This window comes from Vitis vinifera, chromosome 8, assembly GCF_030704535.1.
Source record: "Vitis vinifera cultivar Pinot Noir 40024 chromosome 8, ASM3070453v1".
NCBI classification, from domain to species: domain Eukaryota; kingdom Viridiplantae; phylum Streptophyta; class Magnoliopsida; order Vitales; family Vitaceae; genus Vitis; species Vitis vinifera.
In genome coordinates this window covers 10,557,464-10,574,888 of record NC_081812.1, presented here as the reverse complement: position 1 = coordinate 10,574,888, position 17,425 = coordinate 10,557,464, and the positions used below count along the sequence as shown (strand labels likewise).

At 35.1% G+C, this 17,425-nt stretch overlaps 1 protein-coding gene across 2 annotated transcripts; it reads left to right on the top strand.

Moving 5' to 3' along the window:
• Positions 1 to 2,292: 2,292 nt before the first annotated feature.
• Positions 2,293 to 6,888, top strand: LOC100244757 (ferritin-4, chloroplastic). 2 transcript variants are annotated; one of them, XM_003632546.4, is made up of 8 exons: positions 2,293 to 2,834; positions 4,691 to 4,774; positions 4,856 to 4,916; positions 5,006 to 5,093; positions 5,678 to 5,739; positions 5,928 to 5,993; positions 6,382 to 6,445; positions 6,599 to 6,888. In XM_003632546.4, exons 1-8 carry the CDS (start codon positions 2,308 to 2,310, stop codon positions 6,646 to 6,648), a joined length of 1,002 nt encoding a protein of 333 aa, XP_003632594.3. In that variant the 5' UTR covers positions 2,293 to 2,307; the 3' UTR covers positions 6,649 to 6,888. The 2 variants fall into 2 exon arrangements, with proteins under 2 accessions (XP_003632594.3, XP_059594919.1); XM_059738936.1 differs by having other exon boundaries at positions 6,382 to 6,888.
• Positions 6,889 to 17,425: the final 10,537 nt, after the last annotated feature.

Sequence of the window (17,425 nt, the reverse complement as noted above, 5' to 3'; positions counted from 1 at the left end):
CACTCCAACTCATCAAATATGGGATAAAACAAGGGAGCCCATGTTGATAGGTAAGCACGTGTGGTGTAATAACCTTGTACAAATTGTCGAAATTCAATTGCTCGACAATGACAACCAGCAAGAATGTGCGAACATGGGAATCCTAACAAAAGTGTTTTGTTACATGTGCAAGACCCCATTTGAAGGGTAACATGATATGTGCGAGGTTTCCTATTACTGCTTCCAACAGAGTGTCTAGTTTTAACATGAAAACGTCCCGCCACATGATCATACAAAAGAACCTCATGTGCACCCGCCTTAACAACTTTAGCCTTTATCTTGGCGTCAATATGTGGAGTAAATTCTTCACCTGAAGCGAGCCGACTGGCACCATGCTCCCGCCTGACTGTGAAGTAACTGTTAACCCGATAGAAAGTTAACTGGACTAAAGCTGTTATTGGTAAGTTACGAGCACCCTTAATGACATCATTAAAAACTTCAGACATATTAGTTGTCATAATCCCATATCTCCGCCCACCATCATATGAGAGTGCCCATTTTTCAAGAGGAATTTGCTCCAACCAATTTCTAGCCTCGGCATTTATCCGGCCAATTGTATCCATGTGAGAAATAAATTTTATCATGTGTGATTATATATAGGTTTTTGTCCAAAAAGGAAGAGAGTACCAACATAGGTTCTCTCCTTGTGGAGGCATGTGAGATTATATATGTTTTTTATTTTCCACTATATTAATGTTTAGTGGATATTTTTTGTGACTTTAATTAAACTATTAAAAATTACATTTTTTAGTAGACTTTTTATAATTAATTTCATTAACTAATTTTGTAAAAAAATCTATATATGACAACTACGGCTTAAGAGTATGTTATTATTTTGTTAAAGATAAATTTGTCATAATACAAATAAATTAATATCTTAAAAATTAACAAATTAAATATCTTAAATTAATAAATTATACAATTTTATATATTATTTATATATTATATAAATTTATTATTTTAATATTATTAATTTATTAATAAATAAAACATTCATTTATAATATCTTCTATTTATTAATTTATGTTTGTTGAAGTAATACTAGATTTTTAAGTTTAAATATAAATAATTTTTTATTTAAGTATATTTTTTAAATTTCAATCATAAATTGTGATTTAATAGTTTTTAATTAAATTAGAAAGTAAAAAAAAAATATTATAATTGAAATCTCAGTTATTAACTACTATACTATTATTTCGATAAAGATAAATTTATCATAATATAAATAAATTAATATCTTAAAAATTAAAAAATTAAATATCTTAAATTAATAAATTATACAATTTTATATATTATTTATATGTTATATAAGTTTATTATTTTAAGATTATTAATTTATTAATAAATCAAATATTCATTTATAATATCTTCTATTTATCAATTTATGTTTGTTGAAATAATACTAGATTTTTAAGTTTAAATATAAATAATTTTTTATTTAAGTATATTTTTAAATTTTCAATCATAAATTTTAATTTAATAGTTTTAATTAAATTTGAAAGTAAAAAAAATATTATAATTGAAATCTCAGTTATTAACTACTATATTATTATTTCGATAAAGATAAATTTATCATAATATAAATAAATTAATATCTTAAAAATTAACAAATTAAATATCTTAAATTAATAAATTATACAATTTTATATATTATTTATATGTTATATAAATTTATTATTTTAAGATTATTAATTTATTAATAAATAAAACATTCATTTATAATATCTTCTATTTATCAATTTATGTTTGTTGAAGTAATACTAGAATTTTAAATTTAAATATAAATAATTTATTATTTAAGTATACTTTTAAATTTCATTCATAAATTGTAATTTAATAATTTTTTAATTAAATTTTAAATTTAAATAAAAATTAACTAAAGCCGCAGTTGGCAACTACGACTTTAGTTAAAAAATGAAATTGTGTTGGCAACTGCGGCTTTAGTACAAAAATGAAGTCGCGTTTGTCAACTGCGGCTTTAGTACAAAAATAAAGTCGCGTTTTCCAACTGTGGTTTTAGTACAAAAATGAAGTACAAAAATGAAGTTGCGTTTCCCAACTGCGGCTTTCACTATAATGATGAAAAAAAATATTTTTTAATGATGTGGAATCTACGTGGCATCAAAGAGACCATTTTGAACAATAGTTTAAAAATGTGCCTATTTTCAACATTAAGTTTAAAAAATGGGCCATTTTGACCCAAAACTCTAGTCGTGGAGTGAAACCGTATTTGGATCGCTACGTGAAGCAGATATTTGGTCAGATTCCATGGCATCTTGGATAAACCACGAGCTCGCCACACGCCCTCTACACGTGGTGCAACCTCCTCCCTCCACCTCTGTTCTCATCCTACGCTCCAAAATGAGCCCCATCAGAATGGAACTCTCTCAAAGGGAGCTTATATTATATCATCAGCCTCTTCATCACTTCACCTCTCATCTGCATCTTTCTCGTCTTTTCTTTATTTCTGTGATAGAATTAGCCATGCTTGTGGGAGGTGTTTCAGTTGTTTCTCTCTTAGGGTCGTCAGGGGAGGGTCTTGGAAGTCCTCTTTTTGGTAGCTTCGGCTCTTCTTCCTCTTGTACTTCTCGGTGGCAGAGGAGAAGAGGGAATAATGGATTGGTGGTGAGGGGATCAGGAGAGAGAAGTAATGAGTTGTCGACTAGTAGAGTGGTATTTCAGCCGTTTGAAGAGTTGAAGAAGGAGGATTTTCTTGTTCCGATTTCTCCTCAACATTCGCTTGCTCGCCAAGGCTATTCCGAGGAGTGTGAAGCAGCCATTAATGAACAAATCAAGTGGGTTTTATTTATTTTTATTTTTTTCAATAATTTTTAGCCGACCTAAAAGAAAAATTAAAGATATTAAAATTCAAGATCAGTTTTTCCGAATGATTTAAAAACAGTTTCTGTTTTTAAAAATAAAATATTATTTTAAAGAATTTTACTATTTAATTATTGTTTTCAAAAACAATTATTAGTAAAGAATCTTACTTTCCTTTACTTTTTATTTTCACTTTTATACCCTTTTATCTTTATCTAAATCATGGAAAGTTTTAGGCATGATGATAAAATAGAGAAAAATTAGTAAACCTTTTCATTTTAAATTATGAAAATTTTGTAAGAAGCTGGGAAAAAAATAAATATTAAGCTTAAATTTAATATTTTATTTTATTTTATTTCTCAAATATTATTATAAATTAAAAATATGAAGACTTTAAATAGTTTTTATTATAATTATTTTTTCTTATTATTTCTAAAATAAATAAACAAAACTATTCGAAATTCCTTTCCAATTTTTTGCTTTCCCCCTCTTTGTTTCTTTGCTTAAAGCTTCAAGTTGCATTGACTTTGTGTTCTCTTTTTTTTTTCTTCTGCCATTATCGCCCACCAACTCCAAACCTTAAACTTAATATGTTTTCCCAGAGAACCCTGTCTTCTAGTCCCTGTTTTGAGAATTGGGTTCTACTTGTTTATTGTTCCTGACTTGGTTTTCACATTCATCAATGTCTGGTACTTTTGATTCTTAACAAAGAGAGAGTTTGCAACACATCCCTTCTTAAGAAACAGCCCAATTTTAGGAAGATCATGTTAAGCTTCCTGCCTTCTGTCCCTCCTTGTTGTTCGTTTTATGCATCTGCTTTAACTTCGCATTGAATTTTATCTACAACCTGAGCAAGCTTAACTAGGTGCTGGCTGATCTTGATCTAAATGAGGCTCACAATAAATTACTGTACCTAATCCAAGCTTTGGTTGGCTCTACCTTTTTGTTGACTACCATATATGTGATCTTAACTTAATGTTTAGTTTTACTATAACCATAGTTACAAATTTACATGATCTAGTTAAGTTTGGTCAAGCATGAGAAATGATCATTCAACCATGCGTATTGAGCCATTGTCTAGCTCTTCATGCTCTTGAGCCCAAGCCAAGTTCAACTCGAGTTAGTGGTTTGGTTTATGATGCTAGATAAATTAAGTTTAGGGTGGATAATTCAATAGGAAGATGAAAATTGGTCTATGGCAGGACATGATTCATAGACTCTTTAACTCATCATGGTCTACAGAAGGTGCTAAAAATAAAATAAATGGAATTCAACTTCCTGGGAGAGGTTAAAATTTTTTCTATTTTTTCTCATTAGTGATCAACATGTAGTTTAGTTGATTTGGATGCTTAGGGGATTGTGGCGGAGAAGACAATGGGACCATCATGGGGAGGTTTGGTAGAAATTAAAGCCAAGATGGAGATTGTTTCATATTCTGCTCTTATCAGTATTCTGCTATCTTTGTAAAACATACTACATTGAGACCATACAAAATGCTTTCTGATATAGCCTTGTAAAGTAGTCTCCTCAGTCCGGACAGAGCAATTCTCTTTGAGTTGCTTAAGTGGATTCCCAGGAAAAGACAATGGGACTTTAGGAGTTATAGCTGCGAATCTCAATCTGTGGGCATGTGTTTGTTTTAAAGAGCAGGGCTGACCTGAGAGGGGGGATACCATTCTACTCTGTAAAATTCACTTTACTTTTCATTCACTTTGTTTCTTCGTCCAGGTCCAGGATTTTTCATGCATCATTATCATCGTTATCACTAGTTCCTGTTTCAGTTAAAATTTTCTTCTTACTGACCTTTTTCTTGCTTTGTTTGATATAACAGTGTGGAATACAATGTGTCTTATGTGTATCATTCAATGTTTGCATACTTCGACAGGGACAACATTGCTCTCAGGGGCCTTGCCAAGTAACCCCAATAACCATAAATTCTCTCATACTGCTTGATTGTTCTAATTATTAGAGTTAATGTATCATCCTGTTGCTTCAGATTCTTCAAGGAGTCAAGTGAAGAAGAAAGACAGCATGCTGAGAAACTGATGGAATACCAGGTTTTCTAGAAGTGATTTGTTGCCTTCTTAATTTACTTATTCTTTCTTGGTTTTGCATATCTAATACTATGCTTTCTGATAATTACTAGAACAAAAGAGGAGGAAAAGTAAAGCTACATCCTATCCTGATGACCCCTTCAGAGTTTGATCATGCTGAGAAGGGAGATGCATTGTACTGTAAGTTTCTTTCCGGTTCTTCTCCATGCTTATGAGTTGACATGTGTGCGTGTTCGCACACACCTGCATTATTTTATATGGCATGCATTTGTCTAGGTTTTAGTTCTTCAAAAGTATAAATTTAAGGTGTCATTTCTTTTTGCTCCCGAATCCACAAACACACAAAAGGCCCTCCATCAAACTATTCACGTGCCCCTTAATTCCTGTTTGGGTCTCCCTCATACCGTGCAATTTGGAATAAGTTGAATTTAAGTATGCATTACTTGAGGACATTGTTTCGTACTCTGTAACCTCCAGAATGAAAGATGTTTGATTTGAGTAATGCAAAATCTTTTATTTCCTTTTTCTTGTTCTTTCTTTGGGTGTCGTTTGTTCATATTTTACTACTCCGGAAATTGTGTTTCTTTACAGAAAAAACACCACCTTAATAGGACTGCCCACCCTTCTTCCATAGTTTATTTGACTTTCACCTGGCATATTCACAAGCTTGTTGTATTTGTTCTACTTGCTTGTGTCTTGAACATTTTAAATTTTTTTTTGTTTTTTTTGGGAACTCATTCAATTATCTATGATTATTGATTCAGCTATGGAGCTAGCATTGTCAATGGAGAAGTTAACAAATGAGAAACTCCTGCTCCTGCACAGTGTAAGACTTCTTTATTCGGTTTCTGGTCCACTAGTTTTGAATCTGTTGCTTAAAATGGGGTAGCATGGGTGGTGTCTAAATCAATCACCTGGTTGTTATAGCTCATGGTTCTTGAATCTGCAATCTATAATTGTGACTTGGACAAATGGATCTCTTTTAAGATATGCTCTGTTCTTGATGAATATCAGGTGGCAGATCGAAACAATGATCCCCAGTTGACAGATTTTATTGAGAGCGAGTTTTTGACAGAGCAGGTAAACCTAAGAGTTTAATGTTCTTGCCATCAGAACTTAAAAAGAGTCATTTTTGTATTATATGAAAAATGGTGAAAAGCATGCTTCTTGGTGTTTTTTTTTTCTCTTAATACAAGTTATGGTAAAAAAAGGGTTTACTTCCCCATAGCCTAAGGATGACAGAAAACATGCCAAATAGAAGAAAATTCATTTTTCCATGTGTCCAGCCAAAAATGTATTTGCAAGAGAACACATTTTGACAGATTGTCACATGATAGTTCTTTTCATGTATTCAACCATACAACAATTTGGAGAAGATTGTCAACACATAATGTCTGTCATGAATAAAGGAAGAAAAAACAAAGTGTTCTTTGGCTTCAAAATGTGACTAGATTTTTTCCTTTTGTAGGTTGAAGCCATCAAGAAGATCTCAGAATATGTTGCCCAACTGAGAAGGGTTGGAAAGGGACATGGTACGAATCAAATTTTAAATTCACTCTTTGTCATTTCTCTTTTCTTTGAGCAAGTGCCACTGTCTTCTTTTCATATAAGCTTGTAACCAATGAATCCATCCGCTTCCATTTTTGGCATTTAGATCTTTTTTTTTTTAATTGGTTGGCTTGCAGGAGTGTGGCACTTCGATCAAATGCTCCTCGAAGAGGGTGGTGCAGCATGATGAAGCCTCATAGTGTCAGTTCTCTTTCTTGGTCAGTCTTAGATTTCAGGAGTGGCTTTCAGCAGTGTGGCACTTCACATATGGAGTTATTTACAGTATTGTCATCTGCAGAAATATGCATTGCTCTTTTGACAAAGGAGAGAATGTTCTTGAATTCAGAGAGAATAGAATGATTGTTGTCATTAATAGATGAAAAATATTAGTATAAAATAAAGCTGTTAGTTGCATTGCTTTCACCTACTCCTATTTGCCCATGAATTTTATCAACTATTTTTATAAATGCATCATCTCCCACATCACTTGAATATCTGCATATCCTCCATTGGACTCTATGTCCTTGTAAAGACCAACCAGACCATATCCATTCCCTGCCATTACCACCATGTGTGTGAGGTGGATAGTAAGGTATTTGAAAACCATATGGAACTAGAAATAATTCCATTCTTCATACATGGCATGGGAAACAAATAACAAAGAACAGAGGAAAAATAGATAAAAGAGAAAAAAAAATGTTAATTTCTAGCATTTAGATTGTCCATCAATTTATATTAACACTTCCATAAGTGAGCCCATATGTTAACTGAATCGTTTTGAATTACTAATTTCTACGAACTTCAATCATACCTTTGTTGGGATGATAAACGAGCTCTTGAAGCACATCCAGTACCCCCTCCACCTCCCCATCTTCACATAGCTTCTCCTTTTCCTCTCCTTTTTATATTTTTCATTTTTGCTTGTGTCCCAAGTTTGCTCCACTAATAAACTAATGAGGGAACACAAAACAACAAAAGCATCTGACGCAGAAGAAAGCAACATCCATGGGGCCTGAAAGCAGAAGGGCACACAAAATATGCATTTATAGAACTTACCCTTCGAACTTAATGCAATGTCTCTAATGCCCTTCCATAACAAGATATCAATAAAGAAAACTAACTGAAGGTTCCAACTTCCAAGGGGACCCCAACTATCCAATGAATGAATCTTAATGAAGCAACTACATATTGTTTTACTTTCATCAAAGTTAGGTGGTTTCCAATTGGAAGTAAGAGGTTCAAGCTTGGGCAGACTATGTTAGTGGAGCATGGTCATCCAAGGACAATATTGTCATTTGGAAATGGTGGGGTACATATCATAGAGAGCTGACTTGAGATTGAGAGATACACTGGCATAGGTTGTCCTCGCATTCATTTGAGACTCTATAGTACGGTTATGAGGGCCCATGGACTGGATGAGGCCCAGATGGTTATGCTTTTCCCTATGTCATTGAGTGGTGTTGCACAGCGTTGGTTCACTTCATTAGAGGTATCACGCCGTAGGACTTGGGATGACTTAACCCAGGAGTTTTTGAGACAGTTTGCATTTAACACTGTCATTGATGTTTCGAGGAGAGAGTTGGAAGCTTTGAGACAGAGGCCAGAGGAGTCAGTTACTTCATTTATCTCCCGCTGGAGGGAGAAGATTTCACATATTATAGACCGTCCTTCAGAGAGAGATCAGATTAGCATGATCATAAGGAGCTTACAGCCTAGATTCGCTAAACACTTGATGGGATTTCCTCATACGGATTTTGGATCTTTGGTACAGGCTTTGTATGGTATAGAGGAGGGCATTGCTAGAGGATTATTGTCCGAGTCTTCCCCTACTGATTCTAAGGGGAAGAAGCCTTTAGGAGGACAGAGATCAGGAGATGTTGGTGTTATCAGTTCAGTAGGGATGAGGCCTCCTAGACGCTATCAGACAATTGGGCAGACTCCTGGGTTCTACTATCAACCCTTACCTCATGCGCATTACAGGCCGCCTGCTCCTTCCAGACCTATGACTCCTACCTATCTACATCTAGTCTCATAGCCTGTTTTTGTTGCACATGTCACAGAGAGGCATCCTGCCCCATATACTCGACCCCGAGCTCCAGAGACCACTACTTATGTGCAGAGGCCACCATGTCAGTTTGCTCAGTTGGGTATGCCTTTGAGTCGAGCTTTTCAGAAGCTCACAGAGGGTGGATTATTGATTCCATTAGCATCCAGGCCTTTACCCCAGCCTATACCACCTCGCTTTAGGATGGACTTACATTGTTCCTACCATCAAGGACCAGGGCATGACACGGACCATTGCACTACTTTGAGACATGCTATTTAGGACTTGATAGACCAGGGTTTGGTCAACTTGGGGCAGCCAAGTGTGACTATGAACCCTCTTCTTGCTCATTCTACACACGCAATGTCTCCATCTTCAGGAGATATTCATCACATGGACCTTATAGAGGATGATAGTATACACATGTTGAGTTGGGATGATGGATTACCCGAGCCGATTGTTTTGCATGATAGTTATGAGATTGATGGGGTTTCATTGGTCCCTCAGAATTCTGCACCATTCAGTTTGATTCCAGATGAGGCACCATTCCAGTTGACTCATCCTACACCCTTAGTTATTGGATGTCAGGATGCTTTTGTCTCATTCACTTCATGGCCAGAGGATGATGATTCAGAGGGGAGAGAGGTACAGATTGTGACTCGTACTAGGAGGATAGCTCAACCACCACCACTAGCAGTCAGACCATTTGAGGGTGCAGCCTCTCATGAGGAGGTTAGGAGAGAGGATGATGAGGTTTTGAGACAGTTACAGAGCACTCAGGCTCGCATTTCCATCTAGATTTTATTAGCATCATCCAGTACTCATAGAGATGCTTTGATTCGAGCCTTGAGTCAGATCAGAGTAGAGACTACCACCACTCCCGAGAGATTGATTCATATGATGACGGCCGGCAGGGCCACTTGCATTGTGTTTTCAGATGATGACTTGCCACCTAATGGTTTAGACCACGTGCGCCCTCTATACATCACAGTTGGATGTTCAAGCCATAGAGTCCCGTCTGTCCTATTGGACAACGGCTCAGCCCTGAATGTTTGCTCTTTAGCCACTGCTATAGCCCTTGGTTTCGCGCATTTAGATTTTGGTCCTTCTACTCAAACAGTCAGGGCGTATGATAGCACCAAGAGGGAGGTTATGGGTACCTTGATGATTGATTTGCAGATTGGTTCAGCCACATTCTCCACTTTGTTCCAAGTTTTGAGGATTCCCACATCCTTTAACCTGCTACTAGGCCGACCATGGATTCATATAGTTGGAGCTATTCCTTCTTCCCTTCATCAGAAGGTGAAGTTCATTCATGATGGGCAAGTCATCACAATGCGGTCTACCAGGGATATATTTGTCGTTTCTGAGACAGTACTTCAGATCAGTCACAATGAGGACGACCCACTTCTGACTGGGTTTACTTTTGATGAGATACAGACTCTCGAGATTAAGGATTTTTGCAGAGATTTTGTAGTTATGTCTTTTAATCAACATAGCAGCACAATGGTCCTTGATATGATGAGGGGTATGACCTTTCTACCTGGCATGGGGTTAGGATGACATCAGCAGGGACCGAGCGAGTTCATAGCTGCCATTGACCATGATACGACATTTGGACTTGGATTCATTCCCACTGAGGCCGATTACCGTTACATGGCACAGCTGCGCAAGGAAAGGGTGAGAGCCCGTTTATCCCACACACCATTTGATTATCCTGTTCGACCTTATCAGATAAGTTTGGCTAACTACTTTGTCAAAGGATCAGAGACTCGACCTCATCTAAAGGAGATCGATAGTGTGATTCATACAGATAGAGAGACCGATCTTCAGCATTTGTTTCACCAGCTACAATTGAGTGATGGGGCTCCCGACACTTCTTTCCCTATGACGATTACTCCCACGTCTCTAGATCGAGCTAGCATGTTGTCTCTATGCTTTCCAGAGGAGATCACTGATGATGGAGTGATTGTTGATTCTACTGAGATGATTGATGGAGTTGTTTCCCATGTTGAGTACCGAGATGAGATAGACATGATGACCATGAGCCAGATTACTAGCATTGTTCAGCTTCAGCCTGTTTCAGCATTTGATATGTTTAGGGTGTCTACCATTGAGGTTCTTGAGGGGACTCGGACTCTTCCCGTTCTAGATCTTCTAAAGGATGATAGTAATTTGTTTGAGGGCATTGTTAGCCCAATTGAGGGAGCGTCCGACCTTGTGGGCCCACCTATTTCTTTTGATGTTTTATCGGGATTTGTCTCCCGCTCTGACGATGTTTCTATTGCTACATTTATGGATTTGAGCATTTTTAAGTATTCGTCTGTCTCTTGAGATAGTTGTGGACCCGCATTTTTCACGTGCGTCCCCACTCGATCGGCGAGACTCGCTTTTTATTTATTTGTGAAAATTTGATTTTTTGAAAAAAAGTTGGAGTCGCCACTTATTTTATTTTTATTTTTGAAGGGAAAATAAAACAAGAAATAAAACCCTAAAAAAAATGACTCCATAATTTTTGGAAAAGCGTGTCTTTGAAAACCTAAGTCTTGGTCCGGGGATCAGGTTACTTATTGGGAAGGTACCTCTAGGAGGTAGCACCCCTCTAAGCCCTAAAGAGGTCTCTACTAATTAAGTTAAGGGGAATATGACAATTAATCGGTTAATTATGGATACCTAAGTAGGCTAGGTGATTTCAAAAAATTTGCATGCTAAACAAGATCAAATTGCCATAAAAGAAAGGTTAGGATGCGTACCCGGACCGCTTCTCAAGCGCTATCATAAAACATCAGAGTTAGTATAGAAGTATAACACACAACATGTATTTAATCATAGTGAATCAAACATACATCTAAACACCTAAGGATTATCAAACATATGCATACTTCATAGTGACACGATTGTTTACAAAATTTAGAAAGTAGGCGATAGGGGGGGCGTACCTAGATAGCATAAATAACTTACAATGCGCTCCCATAAGACATGAGGGATTAGATAATAATAAAATAAAGAAACCCTAGCATGCTTGTTATCTAATTAGCATAACAAAAATTATCAAAGTATATGAAAACATTAATTATCACACACATCTTATATACAATTCCTAAAAAAGATAGACATAATTTCAACAAGTGACAAAAATGGCAACAAAAATAATTTTTGAAAAGATTTTCTTATGTAGGGGTTTCACCAATTCCCCAATTGATATACACGAATTTAGCCCAGAATCATCCCATTATTTGGGACCACAAGCTTTGATTCGTGTTTTTGTTCAAAACCAAAATTTTTGTTGAAAACCGAGAAGGATGCAAACCGAACAAGATATGGTTGCATATTATTTTTAAATAATAAAAAAAAAAGAGATTTTGATCCTGAGGACTCTAAATGAGTTTTTGAAATAGATTTTTAAAATGATTTTTTTGAGAAAAGTATTTTATTTTAAAATAAAAGGAATTAATTTGGAAAAAATAAAATATAACAAATAAAATACCCAACAAAACAAAAATGAAACCTCAAAGTAAAATTTTTTTAGTAATTAACAAAAATGATAATGGTGATGGTAGAGGCCAATCTTCATGATTTTCCAATGGCCTTTGAACAAAAAGGAAACTATCAAAGCAATAAATTATTAATATTTAGATCAAATAAGCTAATGAAATATCCATCAAGAATTAGCAACAAGGATTCAAGAAGCGCATAAATTGAGAATAACAATCCATAATTAACATAAGATTAACTAAACACATAAATGCCTCTAGACTAAAAAAATAAATTAAATCAAGATTAAACTTTATCTAACGGGATTAATTAAACTAATGTATTCAAATCACAAACACATACAAGTGAAGAACAAATTAAAACTAAATTAAATTGTAATTAAAAACATGAACTTTATTTAATAAGATTAATTAAACTACTAAATTACAATTACAAACACATCCAAATTAAAAATAAATAAAAGCTAAACTAAATCGGAATTTCAAATATGAACTTTATCTAACAAGATTATTTAAACTAATGAATTAAAATCACAAATATACTTAAACTAAAAGATAGGTTAAAACTGAACTAATTTAGAATTAAAAAAATATAAACTTTATCTAACATGATTATTTAAACTAATAAATTAAAATCACATACATATTTAAACTAACAAATAAATTAAAAATAAACTATTTTGGGATTAAAAACATGAACTTTATCTAACATAATTATTTAAACTTAAGAATTAAGATCAACTAATGCATTTAAACTAAAAACGAATTGAAATCAAACTAATTGAGATTAAAAACACAAACTTTATTTAACGTGATTATTTAAAATAAAGAATTAAAATCAACAAAATACATTTAAACTAAAAACAAATTAAAATCAAATTAATTGGGATTAAAAATACAAAATTTATTCGATATGATTATTTAAACTTAAGAATTAAGATCAACAAAATGTATTTAAACTAAAAACGAATTGAAATCAAACTAATTGAGATTAAAAACACAAACTTTATTTAACGTGATTATTAAAAGTCAAGAATTAAGATCAACAAAATATATTTAAACTAAAAAACGAATTGAAATCAAATTAATTGGGATTAAAAATACAAGCTTTATTTAACGTGATTATTTAAAACAAAGAATTAAGATCAACTAATGCATTTAAATTAAAAATGAATTGAAATCAAACTAATTGGGATTAAAAATACAAACTTTATTCAATACAATTATTTAAACTTAAGAATTAAAATCAACAAAATACATTTAAACTAAAAAACAAGTTAAAATCAAACTAATTGGGATTAAAAATACAAACTTTATTCGATATGATTATTTAAACTTAAGAATTAAGATCAATAAAATGTATTTAAACTAAAAACGAATTGGAATCAAACTAATTGAGATTAAAAACATAAACTTTATTTAACGTGATTATTTAAAGTCAAGAATTAAGATCAACAAAATACATTTAAACTAAAAAACAAATTAAAATCAAACTAATTGGGATTAAAAATACAAACTTTATTCGATATGATTATTTAAACTAAAGAATTAAGATCAACAAAATACATTTAAACTAAAAAACGAATTGAAATCAAATTAATTGGGATTAAAAATACAAACTTTATTTAACGTGATTATTTAAAACAAAGAATTAAGATCAACTAATGCATTTAAATTAAAAACGAATTGAAATCAAACTAATTGGGATTAAAAATACAAACTTTATTCAATATGATTATTTAAACTTAAGAATTAAAATCATTAACAAACTTAAACTAAAAGATAGATTAGAATTAAACTAATTGGGGATTTAAAAAGAAAATAATATAAACTTTAACACAAAGAATTAATCAAAAACTAAAATTTCCAAAAAAAAAAAAAAAAAATCTAGGCTAAATAAAAGTACTATATAGAAAACTAACCTTTGAAGTGAAAGAGAAAATCCTCTCTTGATGATTAAATGACAGCCCGATCTCCGTTCGAAGTCCCTTGCTTTTTTCCAAAATTCCGTGTGCTCTGCCCCCAAGAAAAATCCCTCCTATTCTTTTCCTTTTCTCACCTATATATATCACCCCTCAAGACCTAAATTTGTTTCCAAAAAGGAAAATTCTCCTCCTTCCTTTCTTCTTCTCTTCTTTTTTTAAATCCTCCAATCAAAAGCAATCTTCCCAATTTCAAATTCCCCTCCAAAACCTTCCAAGGAGAGTCCCATCTTCCTTAAACTCCAATGGTAAGTTTCCTTGCAAAAACATGAAATTTTTGAAGTTAAATAATTGCATGTATAGATAAATAAGTAAATAAATTAAAAAATGGTAAAAATAATAAATAAATAAATAAGTTAAGGAAAATAATATAAAGAGGAAGATAACCAATAAAAAGTGAATGATAATCATAAAATTAAAATTAAAAACAAAATAAATAAATAAATAAATAAAATAAAATAAAATAAAATAAAAGTCTTCGTAGGCCTAGTGTGCCTAAACGGGCCTAAGGTGAGACTAAGTGGGCCTAGGGTAGTGCCTAATGGGCCAAGTGTATCTAAAAGCTATCCTAAAAAAACAAGAAAAGCCTAAGTCTAAGTTAGGGCTGCCAAGGGTCACAATAAGGGATCAAATAATCCTTCAACCAAAATCTCCGAGGTGACTCAGAAAAAGGTAAGTGGTATGAGTAGCCATGGGCCACCAAGGAACTATTGTGGAGCATTGAAAATGAATTTTAAAGACATGTGCTAAAGGGACAAAATTGAGGGTCTACAAATATGCCCCTCTTCGATATAGATCACGAGTGTAGAGAATGTGAGTAAAAATACGAGTAATGAGCAGAATGAAGTGAACTATACCGAAGAATTAAAGAAGAACCAGAGATTTTGTCCTAGCACATGAAGAGGTAAGATCAAAAGATGGGGTCTCAATGATATGGATGGGACAACTCTATGTGGGGGAAAATGACAATAAAGAGAGAAGGCATGTGACGAGTAATACATAGATGGAAAGAGGTGAAAAGGATGATTCAAAGTCATAGATGACATGAATGACTCTGGATCATGGACAAGGTGAACGACTCTGGATCTAAAATAGGATAAAAGACTCTGGGTCATGAGCTCAGGGCTCTAATCGGAAAGAATGACTCTGGGTCAAGATGGAAAACGACTCTAGGTTGAGAGCCCTAGGCTCTAAATGGAAAAGAAATAACTCTGGGCCGTAATGGAAAATGACTCTGGGTTGAGAGCTCCAAGCTCTAAAATAGAAAATAATGACTCTGGGTCGAAATGGAAAGTGACTCTGGGTCGAGAGCTTCGGGCTCTAAATGGAAAGGAATGACTCTGGGCCGTAATGGAAAATGACTCTAGGTCGAGAGCTCCAGGCTCTAAAATAGGAAAGAATGACTCTGGGTCAAAATGGAAAGTGACTCTGGGTCGAGAGCTCCGAGCTCTAAAATAGGAAAGAATGACTCTGGGTCGAGAGCTCCGGGCTCTAAAATAGGAAATAATGACTCTGGGTCGAAATGGAAAGTGACTCTGGGTCGAGAGCTCTGGGCTCTAAAATAGGAAACAATGACTCTGGGTCGAAATGGAAAGTGACTCTGGGTCGAGAGCTCCAAGCTCTAAAATAGGAAAGAATGACTCTGGGTCGAAATGGAAAGTGACTCTAGGTCGAGAACTCCGGGCTCTAAAATAGGAAACAATGACTCTGGGTCGAAATGGAAAGTGACTCTGGGTCGAGAGCTCCGGGCTCTAAATAGATAGCCGATCAGGATACTTTCCGACTCAAGATGTCGGGTCGAGGCCACTCACAAGTGGCTAGAATGATGAAAACGAAACATCTCAAGGATGTGAATAATGCAAATGACTCCAGGTCGTGAGCTCAGGGCTCGGGGTGTTATGAATGACTCTGGGTCAAGATGGAAAATGACTCTGGGTCGATGAATAGCTCAGGGCTATGAGCTCCGGGCTCTATGACTGATCGGCTAGAAGGAGAATGCGATACGCAAACTCCAGGTCAAACCACTCATGGGCGACCAAGTGATGAAAGCTCAGCTAAGAGCTGGAAAGACTCTGGGTCTATAGGAAATGATAGCTCAGGGCTAGCGGGCTCAGGGCCTAGAAGGAATGAATAACTCATGGCTACGAGGCTCAGGGCCTAAAAAAGGATAGCTCAGGGCTAGCGGGCTCAGGGCCTAAGGGAAAAAGGATGCTCAAGGCTATAAGACTCGGGGTCTAGAAGGAATGAATAACTCAAAGCTATGAGGCTCAGGGCCTAGAAGGGAATAATAGAGAAGACCAACTCGAAAGTGGACATGAAATAAATTGGCTCAAAGCCACATACTCAAAATGTCAAGGGTCGGACTACTGAAACTAAGAAGGGAAATATGCCCCAGTATCCAGGGTGCTCACACTGCCGAAACAACCAGTAAATCAATCATCCGCTGAAATCAATAGGTCAGAAACTGATGCATCGCGACAAACCTCTGAAAAGTCTAAACTGAAGGAACCCTCTATGTCTGAAAAGCTGCTCTGTCGATGAATCTCAAAAGGTAAATCTCAAAGAGTGTATATCATGGCTCATCTAAAAGTAAACCTCAAAGTGTGTAAAATACTGCTCATCTGGATAATCCAATCTACAAGGTAACAATGACGAAAACAAATCTGTCTCATGAACATCTGGCTAAAGGATCCACCCACACTCCTCGGGTGAAACCTGATGCGATCCGTCTCTATCTCAACAAATCCATGTAGGGAGGCCCTGATACAGTCGATCGTCGGAAGCTCTGGGCTAGTGCTCAATCTAAAACCAAGCTGGCCACTGTCTCAATCTCAAGGATACTCAAAGAAAATGGGGGAAATATGCCCCAGTATAAGATCTAACGTCAAAGTCATAAGCTAAACAACCGACACCAGTCATCCATCCTCATATCACTGCCCAAATAAATCTCGCAATGGAGAGGGGAATATGCCCCAGTATGGATATCGGATGTCGAAGTCGTGAGGCAAACAAACTAACAATGATCATCCATCTTCGTATCGCTGTCCAAACACAATCTCATCAAGGAGAGTGGAATATGCCTCAGTGTGGATAATCTAATGTCGAAGTCGTGAGGTAAACAAACTAACAATGATCATCCATCCTCGTACCGTATACAATAACAGATAAGAATCTCGGAGGAAGGGGAGAATATGCCCCAGTGTGAATATATGATGCATAACCAAAGGATGAATCCGAAATCATCAATCAACTATCCTCAGCTCAACAATAATCCGCTAAGAAGTCAGAATGATGTATCGACCAATGCCTCAAGGGAGACACTCTAAATCTAATCTCAAATGAATAGCCAAAATGATGAGGAATGTGGTAATCTCAAAAGTAGAAACATGTCTCTGATGAATCCCTGACTGAATCTGATAGGAATCTGGTAACCTCAAAATGGGG

Coding starts and splice junctions, on each gene's coding strand:
- LOC100244757 (XM_059738936.1), top strand. CDS start 2,308: ATGGCATCTTGGATAAACCACGAGCTCGCCACACGCCCTCTACACGTG. Junction 2,835..4,690: donor GCCATTAATGAACAAATCAA/GTGGGTTTTATT, acceptor TTGATATAACAG/TGTGGAATACAATGTGTCTT. Junction 5,094..5,677: donor GAAGGGAGATGCATTGTACT/GTAAGTTTCTTT, acceptor TTATTGATTCAG/CTATGGAGCTAGCATTGTCA.